This window comes from Fistularia commersonii, chromosome 14 (assembly GCF_037954325.1).
Source record: "Fistularia commersonii isolate RoL2024-O1a breed Wild chromosome 14, RoL_Fcom_v1.0, whole genome shotgun sequence".
NCBI classification, from domain to species: Eukaryota; Metazoa; Chordata; class Actinopteri; order Syngnathiformes; family Fistulariidae; genus Fistularia; species Fistularia commersonii.
The window spans coordinates 3,579,383-3,598,414 of record NC_141297.1 but is presented as its reverse complement, the minus strand read 5'-3'; the positions used below and the strand labels follow the sequence as shown (position 1 = coordinate 3,598,414).

At 46.6% G+C, this 19,032-nt stretch overlaps 2 protein-coding genes across 5 annotated transcripts; both read left to right on the top strand.

Moving 5' to 3' along the window:
• The first annotated feature begins 988 nt into the window (after positions 1 to 988).
• hm13 (histocompatibility (minor) 13) lies at positions 989 to 11,778 on the top strand. Of its 4 annotated transcripts, none has more exons than XM_086159658.1 (12): positions 989 to 1,392; positions 3,336 to 3,371; positions 4,943 to 5,041; positions 5,120 to 5,202; positions 5,289 to 5,377; positions 5,470 to 5,555; positions 7,340 to 7,465; positions 7,638 to 7,695; positions 7,892 to 8,012; positions 8,084 to 8,186; positions 8,630 to 8,715; positions 9,105 to 9,279. In XM_086159658.1, exons 1-12 carry the CDS (start codon positions 1,171 to 1,173, stop codon positions 9,262 to 9,264), a joined length of 1,269 nt encoding a protein of 422 aa, XP_086015784.1. In that variant the 5' UTR covers positions 989 to 1,170; the 3' UTR covers positions 9,265 to 9,279. The 4 variants fall into 4 exon arrangements, with proteins under 4 accessions (XP_086015784.1, XP_086015786.1, XP_086015785.1 ...); XM_086159660.1 differs by lacking the exon at positions 9,105 to 9,279 and adding an exon at positions 9,750 to 11,778 and having other exon boundaries at positions 990 to 1,392; XM_086159659.1 differs by lacking the exon at positions 3,336 to 3,371 and having other exon boundaries at positions 990 to 1,392.
• Positions 11,779 to 13,263: 1,485 nt separating this feature from the next.
• mrgbp (MRG/MORF4L binding protein) lies at positions 13,264 to 17,921 on the top strand. The gene is made up of 5 exons (XM_086159293.1): positions 13,264 to 13,499; positions 14,032 to 14,153; positions 15,280 to 15,361; positions 15,652 to 15,726; positions 16,570 to 17,921. Exons 1-5 carry the CDS (start codon positions 13,358 to 13,360, stop codon positions 16,911 to 16,913), a joined length of 765 nt encoding a protein of 254 aa, XP_086015419.1. The 5' UTR covers positions 13,264 to 13,357; the 3' UTR covers positions 16,914 to 17,921.
• The last annotated feature ends 1,111 nt before the right edge of the window (positions 17,922 to 19,032 follow it).

Below are 19,032 nucleotides of genomic sequence, written 5' to 3'. Positions count from 1 at the left end.
TACAAATCAACTGAAATATTGCAAGCTTTTTATTATTTTAATATTGCTGATTATGGCTTACATCTTTGTATTGAAGACCTTAAAACACTTGATTGCCCTAACTTTGACAATTTATATTTTATTGTATTTCTTATTCTCCCTCCTTCCTACTATTATCTATTATTGTTATGTTTTTGCTTGAAACTCTGGCACAACAATTTCCTTCGAGATAAATAAAGTTATTCTTATCTTATCTTGAGAAAACTCAAAAATCCCATCTCAAAATACTAGTGTATCATGAAAAAGTAAGTTTTGTCTTTTAATTGCATTACAGAAGATAAAGAACTTTATCACAATATTCTAATTTTCTGAGACAGTCCTGTAGTTCATCTCTTTTGTTGCTTAAAAGTAAACCAAATGTTATGTCATCTCTTGAGAAGGAAACTGGTGATGATGGAAAATTATAAGTATAAAAACAACTTTATTTATCCAGAAGAAAATTGTTGTACCAGAGTTTCAAGTAAAACATTAAAATAATAAATAATAGTGGAAAATTGTATAAACAATAAAAAAAAAAAAAAAAAAAAAAAAGGAAGGGGGAGGGGAGAATAAGAAATACAAATAAAACTATAAAGTGTCTAAGTAACAAATCAAGGTTATAAAGTGTCTTAAGGTCTTAACTACCAGGTGATAGATAAGAAGTGCACAAAAGTATGAAAAAATATTGCACATGCAGCTGTTATGAAATTAAATATTGCACCGCTATGAATATATATATACAGATAAATTATTATGATTTACAGTAAGTAATTATCTTTACAAAAGTCCTGTACTTTTTCGCATGAGAAAAATACATGGCCAGTGGTTTCAATGTTGTTTTCACAAAAAGTACAAATATTATTTTAATTTTTTTTTTTAAGATTTTTACTTCCGGGGGGGGTCTGTTTTGGCAGTTGTATTTCCGGTTTCCGGTTTCCGATTAAGATGTCAGAGTGAGACGTCTTCACTCTTGTCACTTCTCCGTTCGCTGCTTTAGGAAACGTGGCTTAGTGAGACTCCGGCGGCTCCACCGTAGATGAATGAGACGCTCGCAGCTCCGTTGTCTTCCGTGTGTCTCTCATCTCCATCCGCAGCTCCATCCCAGCCCGCGGTTCCTCGGAAACCCCCTTCTTCCCCCGCTTCTGAAAAACCATGGCTGAGGTCGAACAAGCCCCGGCCTCGGCCCCGGAGGCCGCCGCTGTCCTGGACGCCCTGAACGCCACGGACTCCAACGGGACCGAGGCTCTGAACGCCACGGCTAAATTCGTAGCTACACCGGAGGGCACCGCGCTGGCGTACGGCAGCCTGGTGGTCATGGCGTTGCTGCCCATCTTTTTCGGAGCTCTCCGCTCCGTCACCTGCTCCAAATCCAAGGTGACCCCCTCCACACCCCCCCCCCCCCCCGAACCGATCGCGGTTTCGCAGGTGCCCCGGTTAGCCCGCAAGCTAGCTCGCCTGCTAGCCGCCGCTACACGCTAGTTAACGGGTCGAACCTCCAAAACATCAGTTTCCAGGAAATAGACGGAACCCGTTTCATGCTAGCTAGCTTAATACGTCCAGCTTGTTGCGCCCAAAACCACCGCGGTGTTTGTAGTTTTTGACAGGCAGGGGGGGCACAGGTTGATTCCTAGCGGCTCTGAAATGTATTTTTTCTCGGTAAAATCACGGTTAAATAAGGTCGGGTGGAATGGGAGGCATGGGGGAGGGCGGCTGTCGGCACGGTTTCCGAAAAGAGCTAAAAACGGATCGCGTAGCTTTATTTTTAGAAGCTAATTAGCCGTTTAAATTCCGCCGTGCTGTGTTCGGAGACGCCTGTTGCGTTCAGGGACGGGGGACTCCTCTGTGTGTGTAAAGGTGAAAGACCTTGTTTACACTCAGTGTGTGTGTGTGTGTGTGTGTGTGTGTGTGTGTGTGTGTGTGTGTGTGTGTGTGTGTGTGCGCGCCGTGTTTACTTCTCGTGTTTACCAGATGTCGGACTTTGTCTCGGAACGTCACATGGTTCCGTGAAGCGACAATGGGATTTTATATATACATATATATATGTGTGTGTGTGTGTGTGTGTGTGTGTGTGTGTGTGTGTGAGAGAGAGAGAACAGCTGCCGACAGCACCAGGTGTGTGTGTGTGTGAGATACTGACGTGTACAAAGAAGTACTTGCTGCTTGTTATAGGATGTTTCCCCCGCGCATGCGTAGTGGCACCCGCTTTCAGTGCGAAGTTTTCAGATGGAGAAAAATCTTTGTTTTTCTTAAAATGCATGAGACAAGAGTCGAGTTACACATCACCAACATCAACACACACATCAGGGTGTGTTTTGGGAAATCCTGCTTTGTTTTCCTACCCCTGTATTTGCATGTTTTTTGTTTTTTTTTGCTGAGCAACAGGCAAATTTGCTCCAACATATTTTCAGTTTCCTAATCTTGCAGATTTGGACTGCAGCACTGTTGGTGTGGGTACTTGTAACGTCCTCCTGCACTAGAGATTTGACAAGTGTAGTTTCTGTGTGTGTGTGTGTGTGTGTGTGTGTATGTATGTATGTGTGTGTGTGTTAATCGTCGCTGGGAGTGGCTCCACATCCTGTGTGGTTCGGTGCGAAGCTGATTTTTGTCGCCTCCTGTTCAATGCTGATCTGAGTGTGCATTTATTCTATAGTAGCAACCTGAAACCAGCATGGGTTCATAAACAACACAGCAACCTTAAAAAAGGATATTCATTAAAGAAAATTCAACTCATTAGGTTTTCCACTTAAGGCTCTGATGATAGAAAAACTCACTATGAAGAAGAATTCATGTTAATTTAAAAGAGCAGCAACATTTTGTGTGTGTGTGTGTGTGTGTGTGCGTGTGTGTGTCTTTCTCTTTCACACACACCTTCTTTTGGATGCAAACTCAAATCTTGATTGTTTCTGCTTAGACACAGGCAGAAGGGTCTCTCTGGTCCCCGCAGGGCCCCTCAGCTTGATATCTCCCTCCGCTGCCCTGAAAACATCCGGATGCTGGTGATGCAAGTTGCCATGGCGACAGCATCACCATCGCTCTCCTCCCCCTTCCCCGGCTCTCTCCTCCTGTCGCTCCTCAATTTCACTCCTGCTGTCGACGATTATTTCCTTCGTCTTCAAAAGTTGATTTATTTCTAATCATTTGCCTTCTGCTTCCTTGTCTGTCGCCAAGCTGATCCCGGTCTCTTTCTCTGTCTGTCTCTCTCCCTCCTTTCCTCTCTCTCTCTTTCTCTCTCTCTCTCTCTCTCTCTTTCTCTTAATCCCTCTCCTCTCTGTCTGTCTCACCTGTCTTTCCTGTCCGTCTGTCCCTCCTGTCTGTAGGAGCTCGGAGACAATGGTTACGACTCTGGCTTCAGAGTGAGTATGAGAGCCGCTGTTGGCACCTAGTGCACGTATGCATGAGTGTGTACACACACACACCCACACACACACACACACAGGTGGCTCCAGGCTAAAGTCAGACGTGATTGGTGATGAATAATCACTGATCAGAACCCACTTATGCTGGGTTTACACCTGAAGGTTTTCACGGTTGCAGATTAGAAGCTGAAAGTCAAAATTTTAGGAGTTTTCCCCGTCTTGCGTTGCACTCTGAGCTGTTTTCGACCAGTATTAGCCTAGTCTTGGGCTTACCACGGTATCAGTAACTTGTTTGGTATTACTGCAAGGCTTTCGGATTTTATAGTGACGTAACTCAGCCTACAGCTAAAAGATGAGCTCCAACAAACCAGAAAAAGGAGACCCGTTGAGCAGACTATCCCCAGAGCGGTATCAGTAGCACAAACGGTATTTCTTCGCGGCATGGATGAACGGGAACGGCCAAGGACGTCACGACGTATCACCACCGAGAGAAGGAGAGGCGATGGAGTAAAATAGCACAGGCTCTGTAGATACCTGTTTAAAATGTTGCGTGGTGGGGAAAAAATGCTAAAGAATTTAGTAAATCTTGTAAATAGTCTTTGTAAACTCCGTTTGAGACTTGGCTGTGAATAAGAACTCTAAAAAGTTGTCTTTAGATGTGAGTAGGTGTGAGTTTTTTGCAAATCCTTTCTTCTGATGTGTGGGCAGCTTTAGATTGTCAAGAAACCGTACAAACAAAGCAAAGTTAAGCCTCCGACTCCCAACTTTTTTAGATCTATTCATTTCCTACCAACGATCCATCTTTCAAAGTTGTCAACTAAATACTTGAGGTTCCACAATGCAACCCTTTAGAAGGATCAGCCGGAAGTGCGTGGCGCCCCCTGCTGTACCACACAGGGTTGTAAACTCAGGCTGTTTCCATGGTGACGCCTTGGCGACGACTTGGACCGACACCCGGTTTCTGTCTTTTGACCTTTGACTGTAAAAAAAAGCAAATTGAGCCTTCGATTCCCCTCCTTCCACCGCCAGGTGTTTGCTGCCCCCAGATAGGACGCTAAGGAGAACGCTAAGCGTTGTCATGGCAATCAGCCAAACTGGGTTAAAGGATTTCACTGGTGATTTTCAAATTTAATAAATGTACTGATGATTTGATCGAGTTATTGATGGTCAAGACATTTCCCCCTTTTAATTTTTGCATTTTAACTCATTTATGTGCAACCCTTAAATGCCAGAGAACTTCTCAGTGCCCAGTGATTCTCCAGTTGCCTTAAAAATCAACTGTTCTCTCCTTATTGTGAGGAACCTGAAATGTTTGCGAACCCGTGGTTCCGCTTGGAAGGCGAAGCCTCCACGATCTCGCTGTTGACGAATAGAAAAGTCGTCTTAAAGGCTCTGTAGTGCTGATGGATTCCGTCCTGATGCTGCTCTCCATCACCGCTGCCTTCCCTCGACTAAACCTCCGCTCACTGGGTCTTTGTGTGGTTTTAGACTAGATCGCTGTTCGTTTGCAACTAATCATCTCCGATTCTCGTCTGTCCGACGGCGACTCACACTTCCTGTCCCCGCAGAACGCCTCCGACATGCCCGAGACCATCACCAGCCGAGACGCCGCCAGGTTTCCCATCATCGCCAGCTGCACCCTGTTCGGCCTCTACCTCTTCTTCAAGGTACCGCCGAGTCTCCAGCGCCGCGTTCCGGGAGCTTCAAGCTAATCTCTAAAAGGGTCCTTTCTTTCTCTGTGGCAGGTGTTTTCTCAAGAGTATATCAACCTGCTGCTGAGCGTCTACTTCTTCGTGCTGGGCGTCCTGGCGCTGTCCCACACCATGAGGTAAAGTCGCACCGCGGCACCTCCAGGTCGACGTCGGACGGAGAACCAACGAGTGACGTGGCAAACTTTGTCTTCTCTTGTCCTAGCCCTCTGATGTCCAGAATCTTTCCGGCTTCTTTCCCAAACAAACAGTACCAGCTGCTCTTTACTCAGGGCGCCGGGGAGTCCAAAGAAGGTGAGGTGCCGCCTGACGCCAGCGTGCGTCGCCCGGGCAATGCTGGATTCATTTTACCGAGGAGAATAACGTGAGGTTCCCTGTTTACGCAGAAATCGTCAACTATGAGTTCGACACCAAGAACCTGGTGTGTCTGGTCATCAGCAGCGTGGTCGGCGTCTGGTACCTGCTCAAGAAGGTAAGGTGAACCGCTGATGGTTGACAATGTTCCCGAACTGAAAACAAATCCCTGTTTTTTTTTTTTGTTTTTTTTTTTGGGGAGGCCTCAGGCTGTCGGACGATGACGACCATCAGTGGCATCGGCCCGTCCGTTCACGCTTATATTTCGATATTCAACTCCAGTCGCCCTCGTCATCTGCCCACCTTAAACATCGAGGCACTCGTGTTCACTCCAAGACAGGAACCGCTGCTTCCTGGTGTTTGAATAGAACGTGAATCTATCATGTGACCTTTGTTACCAAGTGATCGTAAATGTCTTTCAGGGCAGAGGCGGATTGATCGATCAATTTAGAGCCTTTTCCCCCTCTACCTCTAGCTTGCTTCAGTATAAACGTGAGCCCTGGAGCTGAAACAGCCTGTGTTTGGGTTTGGACTGCTTTATTTTGCACCCCAATTCTCAGAACCATCTGGAAAGATCCTGCGGTGGCAAATCCTAAGCATGTGATTGGTTGATCAGTTGTGCTGAAGCCAAGTGGTCCTTTGCTCCTCCCTCTGCAGAAACCCCTCCAGCTGGGACGTCCGATGCTACTTTTTAGCTGGTTCTCAGTATTCTCACCTAGAACAATCCCTGATTGGCCAAATATGCTTTAGGGTCTCAGAGACTTCCATTTCCTGTTGGCTCCTAAGAATTTCCTCGTTCACGGGCGGTTCCCACTCCCTGCTAGCTGCTTCTGACACGAAGTAAAGGCTTAAAGGAACTCTGCCCTCTTCTGGAACAAAAACCTCCTCATCTTGGACCTCCTGTTCTCCCGTGGAACATCTCCAGGCGTCCTCTGAACCTTGTCGTCACGAGTCCTCCGCTTCGCCCGGCGCTGGTGGAGCAGGCTGGCGTGGAGCCGGTCCAGCGTGGCCAACGGCCCGCTGGTTTCCCGGTGCTGATCGGTCAAGAGACATGAGCGCCGCTCCCGCTGGACCCCCAGAGTTCTCTGTGCTCGGGCTGGTGCCTCCATCGCCGGAGCAGCCGGGTTTGCAGGTCCTGACATCGGAGCCTCTGGGCCTCCACAGCTTGTTTAAGTTGCGCAGTCTGTGGGAGAGCTTCCTGTAGAACACGTCCTTGTCCGTGGACGTCCTCCTGTGCTGTTTCAAGCATATCTTTCATCACTTTTAGATGGTAGAGCACAGCTAACCTGTCCTCCACGAGTTTGTCAATCTGCTGCTGGTTCTCGGTCTCGACGTCCTTGCGGGTCATTTGGATCTTTTCTATGGACTCCGAGAGTCTGAGACCATCCAAGAGCCTCTGCTGCCTCTCGCTGCTCAGGTTCTTGACTGCCTGGGCCACCAGGCGCTTGATTTTGGAGGTTGTCTCCATCTCCCGGTGCAGCTTGATGCCCACATCCTCTTTAACTTGGACCATATGTTCAAACTCCTCCTCCTCCATTCTCAAAACGTCCTCTGTGGTACAATTACAAACATGCTCCTGTTCCCCACCAGTTCCTGGATGCTCCCGGAGCTCAGAAACCTGGGCTTTGTCACGTCGGTCGAGGTTTATCTTCATTTTGGTGCCGGATTGTTTGCACCTTCAGCAAAAAAATGCCGATTCGGCTGCGGGTTCTTCGGTCTCGACGCAGGCCGAGGCTAATCCTGCGACCAGGGTCCCCGCATCATCACATCGCAGCTCCGCGGGAACTGTCGGCTAGCCGTCGTATTAGCGTCAGCAGCATGCTAGCAAGCATTTGCCACATTGAGATGAAACCGTTTTTGTTTCCAATTACCCGCTGACGCTTTTGTCTTGTGACGTCACAGCACTGGATCGCCAACAACCTGTTTGGCCTGGCGTTCGCCCTGAACGGCGTGGAGCTGCTTCACCTGAACAACGTCAGCACCGGCTGCATCCTGCTAGGAGGACTGTTTGTCTACGACGTCTTCTGGGTGAGAAACACGGGTCACGGGCCAATCACGGGTCTAACGGAAGAGCGCCCGTTAGCTAGCTGGTTCTTCCGAGGGGTCGAAGAAAAGAAAAACTAGATTCGGACAAGTTGTGTGGAAACCAGAAGGTTGTGGTTGAGGGCAGACGGTGACGGATCTGTGTCTTTGTCCTCAGGTGTTCGGAACCAACGTCATGGTGACGGTCGCCAAGTCCTTCGAGGCCCCGATTAAACGTGAGTGGGGCCGATCAGTGCGTCAGGTATTCGTCTGCGATCGGTTGTTTAGGTCTGAAGCACGAGGTGGAACCTTCAGAAACCAACGTGGAATCAAGCATATCTCAGCAGCTTTAGAGATTAACAAGTAGAACACGAAGAACACCAAGTTCTCAGATATTTGTGCAATTTTTTTTTTCCTCCTGCCCCCCCACAGTGGTCTTCCCCCAGGACCTGCTGGAGAAAGGCCTTGAAGCCAGTAACTTTGCCATGCTGGGTCTGGGGGACATCGTCATCCCAGGGATCTTCATCGCCCTCCTGCTGCGCTTCGACGTCAGGTACGCCTTGGTCCTGCGGGGGGGATTGTAACCCCTCCTCGAGTAATGTCTGTGGACTTGTCTGCTCCCAGCCTGAAGAAGAACAGCAGGACGTACTTCTACTCCAGCTTCCTGGCCTACATCTTCGGCCTGGGCCTCACCATCTTCGTCATGCACACCTTCAAGCACGCCCAGGTGAGAGCGCCGGGGGGAAAAGGTCGTGTGCACGAGTCCGTGCACTCAGTCCTAAACTTTGATTTAATTACTATTACAGTAAATTACTGGCCGATTTCCACGGTGCCTTTGTCGACCTGCTGAAAAGTCACGTCGCCTCCTCAATGATTACATGGCAACATGAGATTTTAATTATTTCTGAATCATTTTTTTTTTATTTCTTAATTTATATGTTTTTACTTATTTTAGCTATTTTTAAAAAATTGTATTTATTAGCAGTGGTTTATTCGTGGCAGTAAAATTTGTCACATATATTTTCAGGTTTTTTCTTTAAAAAAAAGTAATTAAAAAAGAAAAATTTTTTTTGAAAGAAAAGTGAAAATTGATGGATTCAGTATTTTTTTATGAATATTTGTAATGATTTTTTGGGAAATTGTGTGTGTGTGTGTGTCACCTGACTGCAGCCCGCTCTGCTGTACCTGGTACCCGCCTGTGTCGGCTTCCCCGTCATCGTGGCGCTGTTCAAGGGAGAGCTCACAGAGATGTTCAGGTGAGTTACCGTGGCAACCGCTGGCAATGTCGCCCGGGGAGGCTGGAGTGTGTTTCGTCCGGCCTGACCTTTGACCTTTAAACACAGCGACCGTGTATTGACAGGACAGTTGAGACGAATGAATTCAGATTTTGTACAAACACACACACACACACACACACACACACACACACACACACACCGCCCCCGTCCTCCTGCCCCCCCGCCCCCCCGCCCATTTGATTGACAGCTGCTCTCCTGCTTCTCTTCCTTGAGAAAAAAAGGTAGAAACTTCTTCACTTTAGAACCTTAAGTCTTAAAAACTCACACCTCCTTCTTCTGTCTCTCCTTCCCTCCTTCTGTCCTCCTCACTTCTCTCCATCCTCCCCCCCCTCCGGCCCCGTGGGCAGCTATGAGTCCTCGGAGGAGGTGCTCCCCGCCTCCCCCAGGCTCACCTCCTTCCCAACCGTCAGCGGCTCCCCCGCCAGCCTGGCTAGCTCCATGGACGCCGTCTCTATGGCGACAGGCTCCTCCCCGCGCCGTCGCCGGTTACAACCGCCGTCCGCGTAGACGCCCCCCCCCCCCCCCCAACCCTAACCCGACACACACCTTCCTCCCACACCCGGGCAGGTATTCATGTTCGGCCCGTGAACTCTGCCAACCTGTGTGTCGCTCTGCAAACCCGACGCCAGCCAATCAGAAACCACACAACAACCAATCAGCATCCTTCAGGCTGGAAACAGCTCCCCCACGGGTCACCTGACCTGCTGCTTCAACCTCAGCTTCCTGCTCAAGATCCATCATTTCACTGAAACACACACACACACACACACAGAACTCAGTCATGACAGTTTGCTTCCATCACGTTGCCCCAGTTTAGACATCAAGACAATTTGATATTAGCAGGCTTCAACTGCCTGGAGGTGTGTGTATGTGTGTGTGTGTGTGTGTGCGTGCATGTTTGTGTGTGTTGACCTTTTAGATGCTGTCAGTCTTGGGTGTGAACATTTCATGTTTCCTTCCCGCCTGTCGTCTCCTCCTCCTCCTCCTGGCAGGTATGAAGAATCCTCCCCGGAGGAGTTGGCTGCTAAAGAGGACTCGTCAGAATCTGTGAAAAAGGACCAATAGCATCCTGCTCCTGCCCCCCCCCCCCTTCCCGACACCTTCATCCAGCTGCCGCAACATTTCCCCCCCCCTTCTTCTCTGCGGCGTCTCCTCGTCGCCAGGGGAACGGCGTTCGTTGCCAACGTCTCCGACCACGGGAACGGCCACCGATTTCCATGGTAACGGTGGCATTGAGGTCATTTGTTTCTCAGACTCTGCGCCTCCCGTGCCCTGCACCCTCCTCATACAGCATCGCCGCTCACAACAAGAAACCCGGCGGTGGCCCGGTCCGCCGGTACCGACCCGCGAGCGCGCAGCCCAACCCGGCCTTGAAAGAGCCAGCAACCGGACCAGCATTCATCTCCTCGCGTCGCCACATCTCGTCGAGCGGAAGCCAAACAAACGGCGAGGTCGTTGGTCTCCATCAGGAAGGGACTGGTCGAAGCCAGATTTGTCCCGATAACGAAGGCGCTCCTTCCTGACTCCTCCGTCAGCCGCAGGAATGAGTCAGCAGGCGCGACTCGAGAGGAGGTGACTTCAGACCATATATGAAGAAAACCAGCTTCTGGTTCATCAGCGGGGTCTTCTACCGGACCGGCTTATTGGACGGTCCTTGTACCGGAACGCCCCATTGGCCGGTTCTGATAACGAACCGCCTCGTGGGCCGGCTCTGCTTCCACAACAGATTTTATCGTGAATCCAAGATGGCGGGCTGAGCGGTGATGAATAGTTAGCGTTAAAGGTATGTGTTTTTTTGATTGGGGTTCTGAACAGGTTGCCATCTGTCCGCCGGCTGGGGAGGAACATCCGACCCGACGCAGACCCGCGCTCTGACCGAAGCTGCTTCCTGTTCGGTCTGAAGAGCTTTTGGATCCGAGTCGAAGCGCCCGACTAAAAACGGAAACGATTCATTCCAAACAGGAATCGGAGGTTCAGACTGGAGGAATCGGCTGCTTTTCTTCTGCACTCCAGTTTGAGTTTTATCTGTGAGGTCTTTGGGAGATGAATAAACAACTGAAGATGAAGTGAATACCCTGAATCTTAACGGACCGGCGGGGATCGGAGGCCTTCTGAATCCACCCGCAGCATAACCAGGACGAGACCGTCGTCTTTCCGGGGAGGAGGTCGACGGCACCCGGCGGACGCCGCGGTCGTCGGTGCGCTCATCCTGCCTGAACGTGCGGGTGCTATGGATTTCAGGCGGAGATAAAATGAGAAAATTCCGAAGCTGTCAAATTGAAGCTCCGTTCCTGGAGATCCAGGGACTTTCAGTTTGTTTTTTTACCTTCCTGCTCCTCAAAAAGACGGACGACGGTGAGAGTTTCCTCTAGACTCGATCCCTCATTTCCCACAACGCATCGTCATCACATCTCTTGCCATCGTCGAGGGCCGATCGGAGAAGACCTCCGTGAGGTGGAGGGGTGCTTCTCCGCCACCCCTGCAGGCCGTCGTACATTGTTTTTACGTTTCAAATTAAAGGGAAATCAGAAGAAACCAGTTCTGAGATGAGAATTTCAAAATAAAAGCTCAAAGTCAGTGCGTCCTATTCTAGTCCCAGCGTAGTCCCCCACCCCAAGCCAGCTACTTTTTGCTCACTGGTTCGGTTTGGTTTTATTTAACGCCTTTCAGAGGTTTTAGTTTTTGTGAAATTGAAACATGCCATGAATTCGCAGAGCGCGGCCGGTTTTAATTTGCAATCCTATCTGTTGCCGGAGGAAGAAGCTGCTCTGACCGGAAGGCCTCGGCCTCCTGACGTCCACGTTGAAGCTTTTTGTTTTTTGTTTTTTTTTTCTTAATTTTTTTGTACCTCGGTGTAAAAAGAAACAGAAATGTAACCTCATGTTCAGCAAAACCCTCTGTCCGGTCAAAGATCCTGAAATGTTTTGTTTTCCTCTCTGGTTGTATTTGTGCGGGAGTTTGTTTACGACACCCAACTGTAATCTATTTTATTTGCAATAAACTTTTGTTTTGATCACCGTACAGACTCTGTATTTACTCTGGTTCGTCACAGATTTCAACAGCTTCAAATCTCTAGCTGGAACTCGGGACTGAAACACAAAATACTATATAGATAAACAAACCTTTCTAGTTTGGACATCAACCTCTGAGCAAATAATGGAAAAGAATCTTAATTTTGGTCTTAAGAAATCAGTAGATAAAAAAGAACTGTTCCATGATAATTCTCTGAGGGGGAAGAGCGGTAAGAAGGGACAAAAATCGTTTTGGACGATTTAAAACCAAAAATAATTTGAATACAGGAACTTTTATTCCTTTCTTAAGGAAAATAAACTTTCAATTACAGAATCCCTCAAAGACGCCATGACCCGGATGTCATTGGAAAGATATTAAAAAAGAAATCTTAAAGAAATGTTTTACAGAAAACGTACTCCCTGAATATCAAAACAAATATAATATTGTAAATAAATTTGATAAGGAATCGATTGCCACGCTGCGAACTATGTATCTGACTCTACTCATACCCCCCAAGGCAAAAGAGACCCGCTTCAAAATTATGAATATTATCTACCCATCTAAAGAATTTTTGAGGGTATGCTTTAATAATGAAGATAATATTTGTACATTTTGTGAAGACAACATGGAAACCACTAACCAAATATTTTTCTCATGCCAAAAAGTACAGGGATTTTGGGCTAAAATTCAAAAATGGGTTAAAGACAATTTTCCATCGTCACCAGTTTCCTTCTCAAGAGATGACATTACATTTGGTTTACTTTTAAGCAACAAAAGAGATGAACTATGTGTCAATATTATTTTAGGCCTGGCCAAGTTCTTTATTCACAAAAACAGAATGCAAAAGTGTTCCCCGAATTTTACGTTCTTTATAAATGATTTTGAACTATATGAAAAATCCTTAAAACTTATGGAAAAATCCAAAAACCAAAAAAAATATGATTTGATGTCTGAGATTCCTTGTGAACCACCAAGTTAAATGCATACTATATTCCCCTTGCAGGTTTTAATTTTATTATTTATCCATTTATTTAATTATTTTCTTTTACTTTCTTTTTCCATCCAGCAGTAAACATCTCTCACAAAACCTTTAACAATGTTAACTTTTGATTACATACAGAACGAATGTCCTTATGTCCTTTGCTTCCTCATCCCCGGTTGTTTCATTGACATTCGATTCTACCTTGCCAAGTTTATTTGTACATATGTATATTTTTTTGTGCTATTTGTGTTCAATTAAAAAAAAAAAGAAGTTGCTTTTCAAACACTAAATCACATCTATAATTTGTTTTGATATGCTTATTGGATTTGGCAATGGTATTCCTATCCATTGTATTAATGTTAAAAAACAAAAACAAAATAAATAAATAAATAAATAAACAAACAAAATAAATAAAAATAAAAATAAAATAAAAAAATAAATAAAAACAAAAAACAAAAACGGGCTTTTATTTTGTTAAATAAACTCCTGACCCGGAAGTACTAGCTGACTTCCGGCGGTTGGCTCCGGCAGACGGAAACAAAACCCGAGCGCCGCTTCGGGTCTCCTCCCCGCGCCCCCCGCTCGCCGTTCTCCGCTTTCTCAAAGATGGGGGAGGCCGACGTGACGCTCAACCAGACCGACGAGAAGCCCCCGGACGCGGCGTTGGTCCCCGGCGAGGACTCGGTGGTCTGGAGCCACGAGGTGGAGGTCTGCCTCTTCCACGCCATGATCGGACACAAACCCGTCGGTGAGCGACCCCGGCCGGGGAGGGAAAACACGAACCTCCGAGGTTTCGTACGGAAATAAATGGATATTTTATTGTCCTTCTTTTCGTCTTCGCTCATTCCGGGTGTTTTTCGTTCTTCTTCGTGTGTTTTTTTGTGCAGTCTTTTGTTTTGGTGGGGTGTTTTGGGGCTGCAAACTTCCGGCGTCCCCCACCCCTCCTGCTGATGTCCTCCAGATGATCAACTTTCTTGCACCTCCTCTCCTTTTTCTGTTTAGTTCCTTTTTATTTTCTACCCTTTTTTGGACATTTTGATCACCCACATCCTGGGATTTTGGTACTTAAAATTAAATCCTGATGATTTTTATGAAGAATGTCCCCACCCCCCTTCCAGCTGGACTCAGCACTTGACTGGATGCCTTTCCAAGTGAATTTAGATTTTCCATCAAAACACTGGAATGTGTTTGTCATTTGTCTCTGATAATGTGTGTGTGTGTGTGTGTGTGTGTGTGTGTGTGTGTGTGTGTGTGTGTGTGTGTGTCCTGCTTCCCTGCAGGTGTGAACCGCCACTTCCACATGATCTGCATCAGGGACAAGTTCAGTCAGAACATCGGACGCCAGGTTTCCTCCTCCGTCATCTGGGACCATCTGGGAACCATGTATGACATGCAGGCGCTGGTACGGCCCATGTGCACGCAGACACACACACACACACACACACACACACACACACACACACCTACACAGAAATGAAGACAGTGGCTGAAACGCGAGCGATAATAATGACGATGACAAGAAGTGAATTCAATTCCAAAGAGCCATTAAGATTAATGAACTGATTAATGTGATTATTTGCTCAAGGTTATAATAATAAATAATACATTTTAATGATCCCATGCTTGGGAATTTGTTTTGCAGCAGCAGCAGCAAGACATACAAGGGCAACACGAGCTTAAAATACACATTAAAAAAATAAATAAACTCTGAAGTATAAAAGAATGAAGCACAATCTAAAAAACAGGAAATAAATAAATATAAAACTAATACAGTAGTACCTCGTTTATTGTGTTCCGCTCCAGAACCGGCCACAATAAACAAAAAGTAGCGACCATATTTTTTTTGTATTATTTGTATATATTTAAAGCCATATGACCCCCTCACAGTCTTATTAACCTTTCCCATACTCTTATAAGCTATATGATTCATGCAAGAACAGCGCAAGCTGTGATTGCAAGTCGCTGTGAAAGGGATGAGGCGAGAAGCTGAATGCTTGCTGGACGCTGGAGATGCAGGAAACGATGCCACGGTGGCTGAGCCAATCAGAGCCCAGGATACAAAACACCTCGCTCTGATTGGTTGCCACCATATAACATGCTTTTTTTAACTGAAGAATAATTGAAAGAATAAATATGTAAAAATACATATCTGTGCTGCATATCTGTGGAATTATCCAAGATATAAAAATTGTATGTTTTTATAAAATTTTATAATGATGATATATATGTATGTGTATCAACTTTTTTTTTTTTTTTTTTGGCAATGCCACCGTTTTTTTTGCAATTTTATATTGTCGACTGCAAAAGTTTAACCCTGATAAGGCGAGGGACGACTGGATTCTAAATATTTTTCGATCCTTGGGATCATTTTTCGTTTTCCATTACCTGGTTTAATCCTGCTGTTAAGTACATCAATAATTTCCCAAACCTGGGATCAATAAAGTACATATTATCACTATGATAAATGTGTATGTGTGTACGTGTGTGCGCGCGCGTGTTTGTGTGTGTGTGTGTGTGTTTGCGCGCAGCACGAGTCTGAGATCCTGCCGTTCCCAAACTCAGAGAAGAGCTTCTCCCTGCCAGACGACATCATCCAGGAGGTGAAAGAAGGTGAGCGGAAACTTGCGTCCCTCTGAACCTGTAGCGTGCATCCCAGAGACTAGATCATATCCGATCAGTTCCGATCGATCACCGAAACACGATGGGATCAATTCATTCAATCGCGACATGATCTGTTCTCTTGGAGCAGGAGAGGAGAAAGAGATCCAGTTAAGAAGCAACCAGATATGATGCTTTCATCAAGAAGGAGCTAAAATCAGCTTGTGTGTGTGTGTGTGTGTGTGTGTGTGTGTGTGTGTGTGTGTGTGTGTGTGTGTGTGTGTGTGTGCGCGCACGTGCAGGTAAGCTGTGTTCTGAGGAGGAGACCAAGGAAGAGTTCCGGATGGAGCGAGAGCCTCCTGCTACTCACGAAGAAGGTACTCGTCTCATCAATCAGTAATGCTTCTACCCAATTTTTCGCACTATAAGGCGCACTTAAAATCCGCGCCTTGTAATCCAGTGCACTTTCTGTATGAATTCTTGTTGTGCTTACTGAACTCCAACCAATTTTATGTGGCACACTGCGCTCAAACATCTGTCAAAATGTTATAGTGCGACTTTGGCTCGATTGATTGTCGGACCGTTCCCACCTGACACGTTGCGTTAAAGTTGGTCCTCGGTTGAATACGGGTCGCGACCTTAGATAACTAATTATGTAGTGCTGGAATACAACGTTGTTCCAACCTTACACTAACTTCAGGTGTCTACTATCACTGGCAACGATAAACCAATCAAAGAACAGTTCATAGAGTGCTTACCTCCGCCATTTTTTGTACTAGCGGTACATATTGTGCTTCAACATAGTACTGTACATTTGTGAATATGAGGACCCCCAAAATGGCACCTATTAGGAGACGTGCTAACGAAGCGGACTTCAAACTCAAGCTATCAGTCACGCAGTTAGCAATAGAACAGCCGTGAAAGAATTCAACATTAATGAATCAATGGTACGGAAGAGGAGGAATCAAACAGACGATCTGCACCGAGTCAAGAAACCTAACAGAGTTTCCGAGGGAACAAAGCGAGATTAATAAAGTTCAACTAAACTGACTGTTTGCACTGTTTCAGTTTATATGCCGTATGTTTTAGAACGCAGTGCGCCTTATGTATGTCAATATGGTTTGCAAAAGACGGTATTTACGAATTTCGATCCAAATTGTGAAGGAACTCGTGAGGAGAAAGGTTGGACTGAACCATGTCTCCTCCTTCTCCTCCTCCAGGCAGCAACTCCTCCATGAAGCTGTCGGAGCGGAGCGGCAGCGGCCGGGACAAGGAGCGCGAGCGTGACAAGGAGAAGGGGGGCAGCGAAGGCGGCGGGGCGTCATCCGGGGGGAGCGGAGGTGGAGGAGGAGCTGGATGTGGAGGTGGAGGTGGTGGCGGAGGTGCAGGAGGAGGAGGTGGAGGAGGAGGAGGAGGCGGCGGCGGCGGCGGAGGAGGAGGACCGGGTGGAGTCGGAGGGAAGGAGGCGGAGAAGAGGAAGAGGAGCCGTGCTGCCGAGAAGCTGCTCTCCTCGTCGTCTTCCAACCCGGCCAGCCCAGGAGGAGCCAAGAGGAGGCGCACCTGACCCGCGGCCGAGCCAACGCCCGAACTTTTTTGGGGGGGCGGTTGTCATGGAAACCAGCCATCCACGAGACGGCGCTGCCCGCATGAGGTCATGGAGCTGCAGCGGACTGAGAATCGGCCTCCATGTTTATTATTTGTCTCTGTGTCATTTAGGGAATGTTAGATTTTTTTGTTTTTTTTTCAATTCTTGACGTTTGACTCCAGAATCCGGCCAATCGGAAGCGGTGCAGCCCGGTCAGCTGACAGGAAGCAATACGTCGGTGCCTGGAGCCATGCCGGCGCGGGTTTACCCCCGATCTAGACTTGAAACTCCAGATTCTGAAAGAACGGAAAAATTAGAAAATTGGAAATTACACAAAAAAAGAAGAATCTGAAAAATGAAGACGGAAAAACCCAAAAGAAAATCAGATTGATTTTCCCTTCCCATCAGTTTGGGTTTCAACTTAGAGACATTTACAAAAAGTCAAATGTTTTAGTGTGTGTGTGTGTGTGTGTGTGTGTGTGTGTGTGTGTGTGTGTGTGTGTGTGTGTGTGTGTGTGTGTGTGTGTGTGTGTGTGTGTGTGTGTGTGTGTGTGTGTGTGTGTGTGTGTGTGTGTGTGTGTGTGTGTGTGTGTGTAAGTGTGTAAAATTTTGCTTGTTTCAATACTTTTATTTTGGAGGTCAGGATGTGAATCTGAACTGTGACGCTTTTCCTCCTGACCTCAGAAATATGGAGACGGAGTTTATTTTATTTTATTCGACTATTTGAACTCCTCCGCATTGCGACTAGTCATTTAAATGATTGTTCCTTTTATTTACCTTTTACTTCCTCTTGTTTATCATCGACTCTGTCTGATGTGGCATCATCGCAGTGGCGTGACCCCATGTGACCTTTTAGCTGTCAGTGTGGGGAGTCTTCCAGAAGAGGGCACTGGCAGGAAACTTAATGCATTAAAATACTCTGCTCCCCTTTGTTACCCTGGAAAGGGGAAGCATCCGGATGTTGTCATTAAACATCGAACAAGGTCAGCCTCCTTTTCTGTCTGTTTTATTCCTGATGAATCAGATTCATGCAGCAGGAGGTCATATCTGTGCCGCTGAGGGTTTTTAAATTAAGATTAAATGAATTGCATAAAACAGCTAATTGGTAAAATTCAGATAAAAGTTAAGCAAATGTATATTATTTTGATTTTGTTACTGGTTTGGCTTACTGCAATTCTTGGCATGTCAGAATTGAGACTGCATGGTGCCCGAGTAGCCACACGAGGGCACTGCAACCCCTTAGATTGAGTGTTTTCAAATAAACGCGCTCAGAATTCAATCCATTAAAATCGAAATTCAAATATATTTGACTGAATATTTAGTCAAAAAAATTTTGCATGTCAAGTTTTTGCGGAAAACAGCTTTTCCAAAAAGGGAAGGTACTTCTGCTGGATCCTTATCAGTACTTTTATCTAGATAACTGGTGACCTAATGCTTTGAAAGACCAGTTTGTAGTGAAGTAATTAAAATGAATGCACAAGGAGAAATAGAAATAAAATAATCTATTTCTGCAGATGAGTACCATGGACCATGATGCACTTGATATTTTGTTGAGATTCGTAGAGACAGCGCCCTCATGCGGTCACTCGTTGAACTGCAGCGCCATGTCGTGGCGGACTGAGGCGCTGCATTGATGTCAGGCGGAGAACTACGACAGGACGGATCGAACAGACCGTTTGAAAGTGTACCTGTCGATTATTTAGGGTTGATTAATACGGGGAAAGTCATAATTTGATGTTTAGATGACCGACGAACTGGAAATGGATTAATACAGCAGGAATTGATGCCGCCGGAAGTTTTAGCCACCACTGATGCTAAGGAAGAGCCGTAGCCGCAGCAGCGGAGACTCCACAACGAATCGGATATAAAACCTTCAAACCGCTGGAGCGAAAAACTGGACCGCTGACACCATGAGAAAAATTTCAGGTTAGACCTATATACACGCTTAAGAATGAACGCCGCGGATGTTTTGAGCGAAGAATTCGCAATTTCGTGCAGAGGCGCTCTTTTCAATTCCCCCGGGCTAACGCTAGCTTCCACCGGCGGTGAACTTGTGACCGTAGCCTCTGGGTTTCCTCGGCGGCCCGACACGCATTCT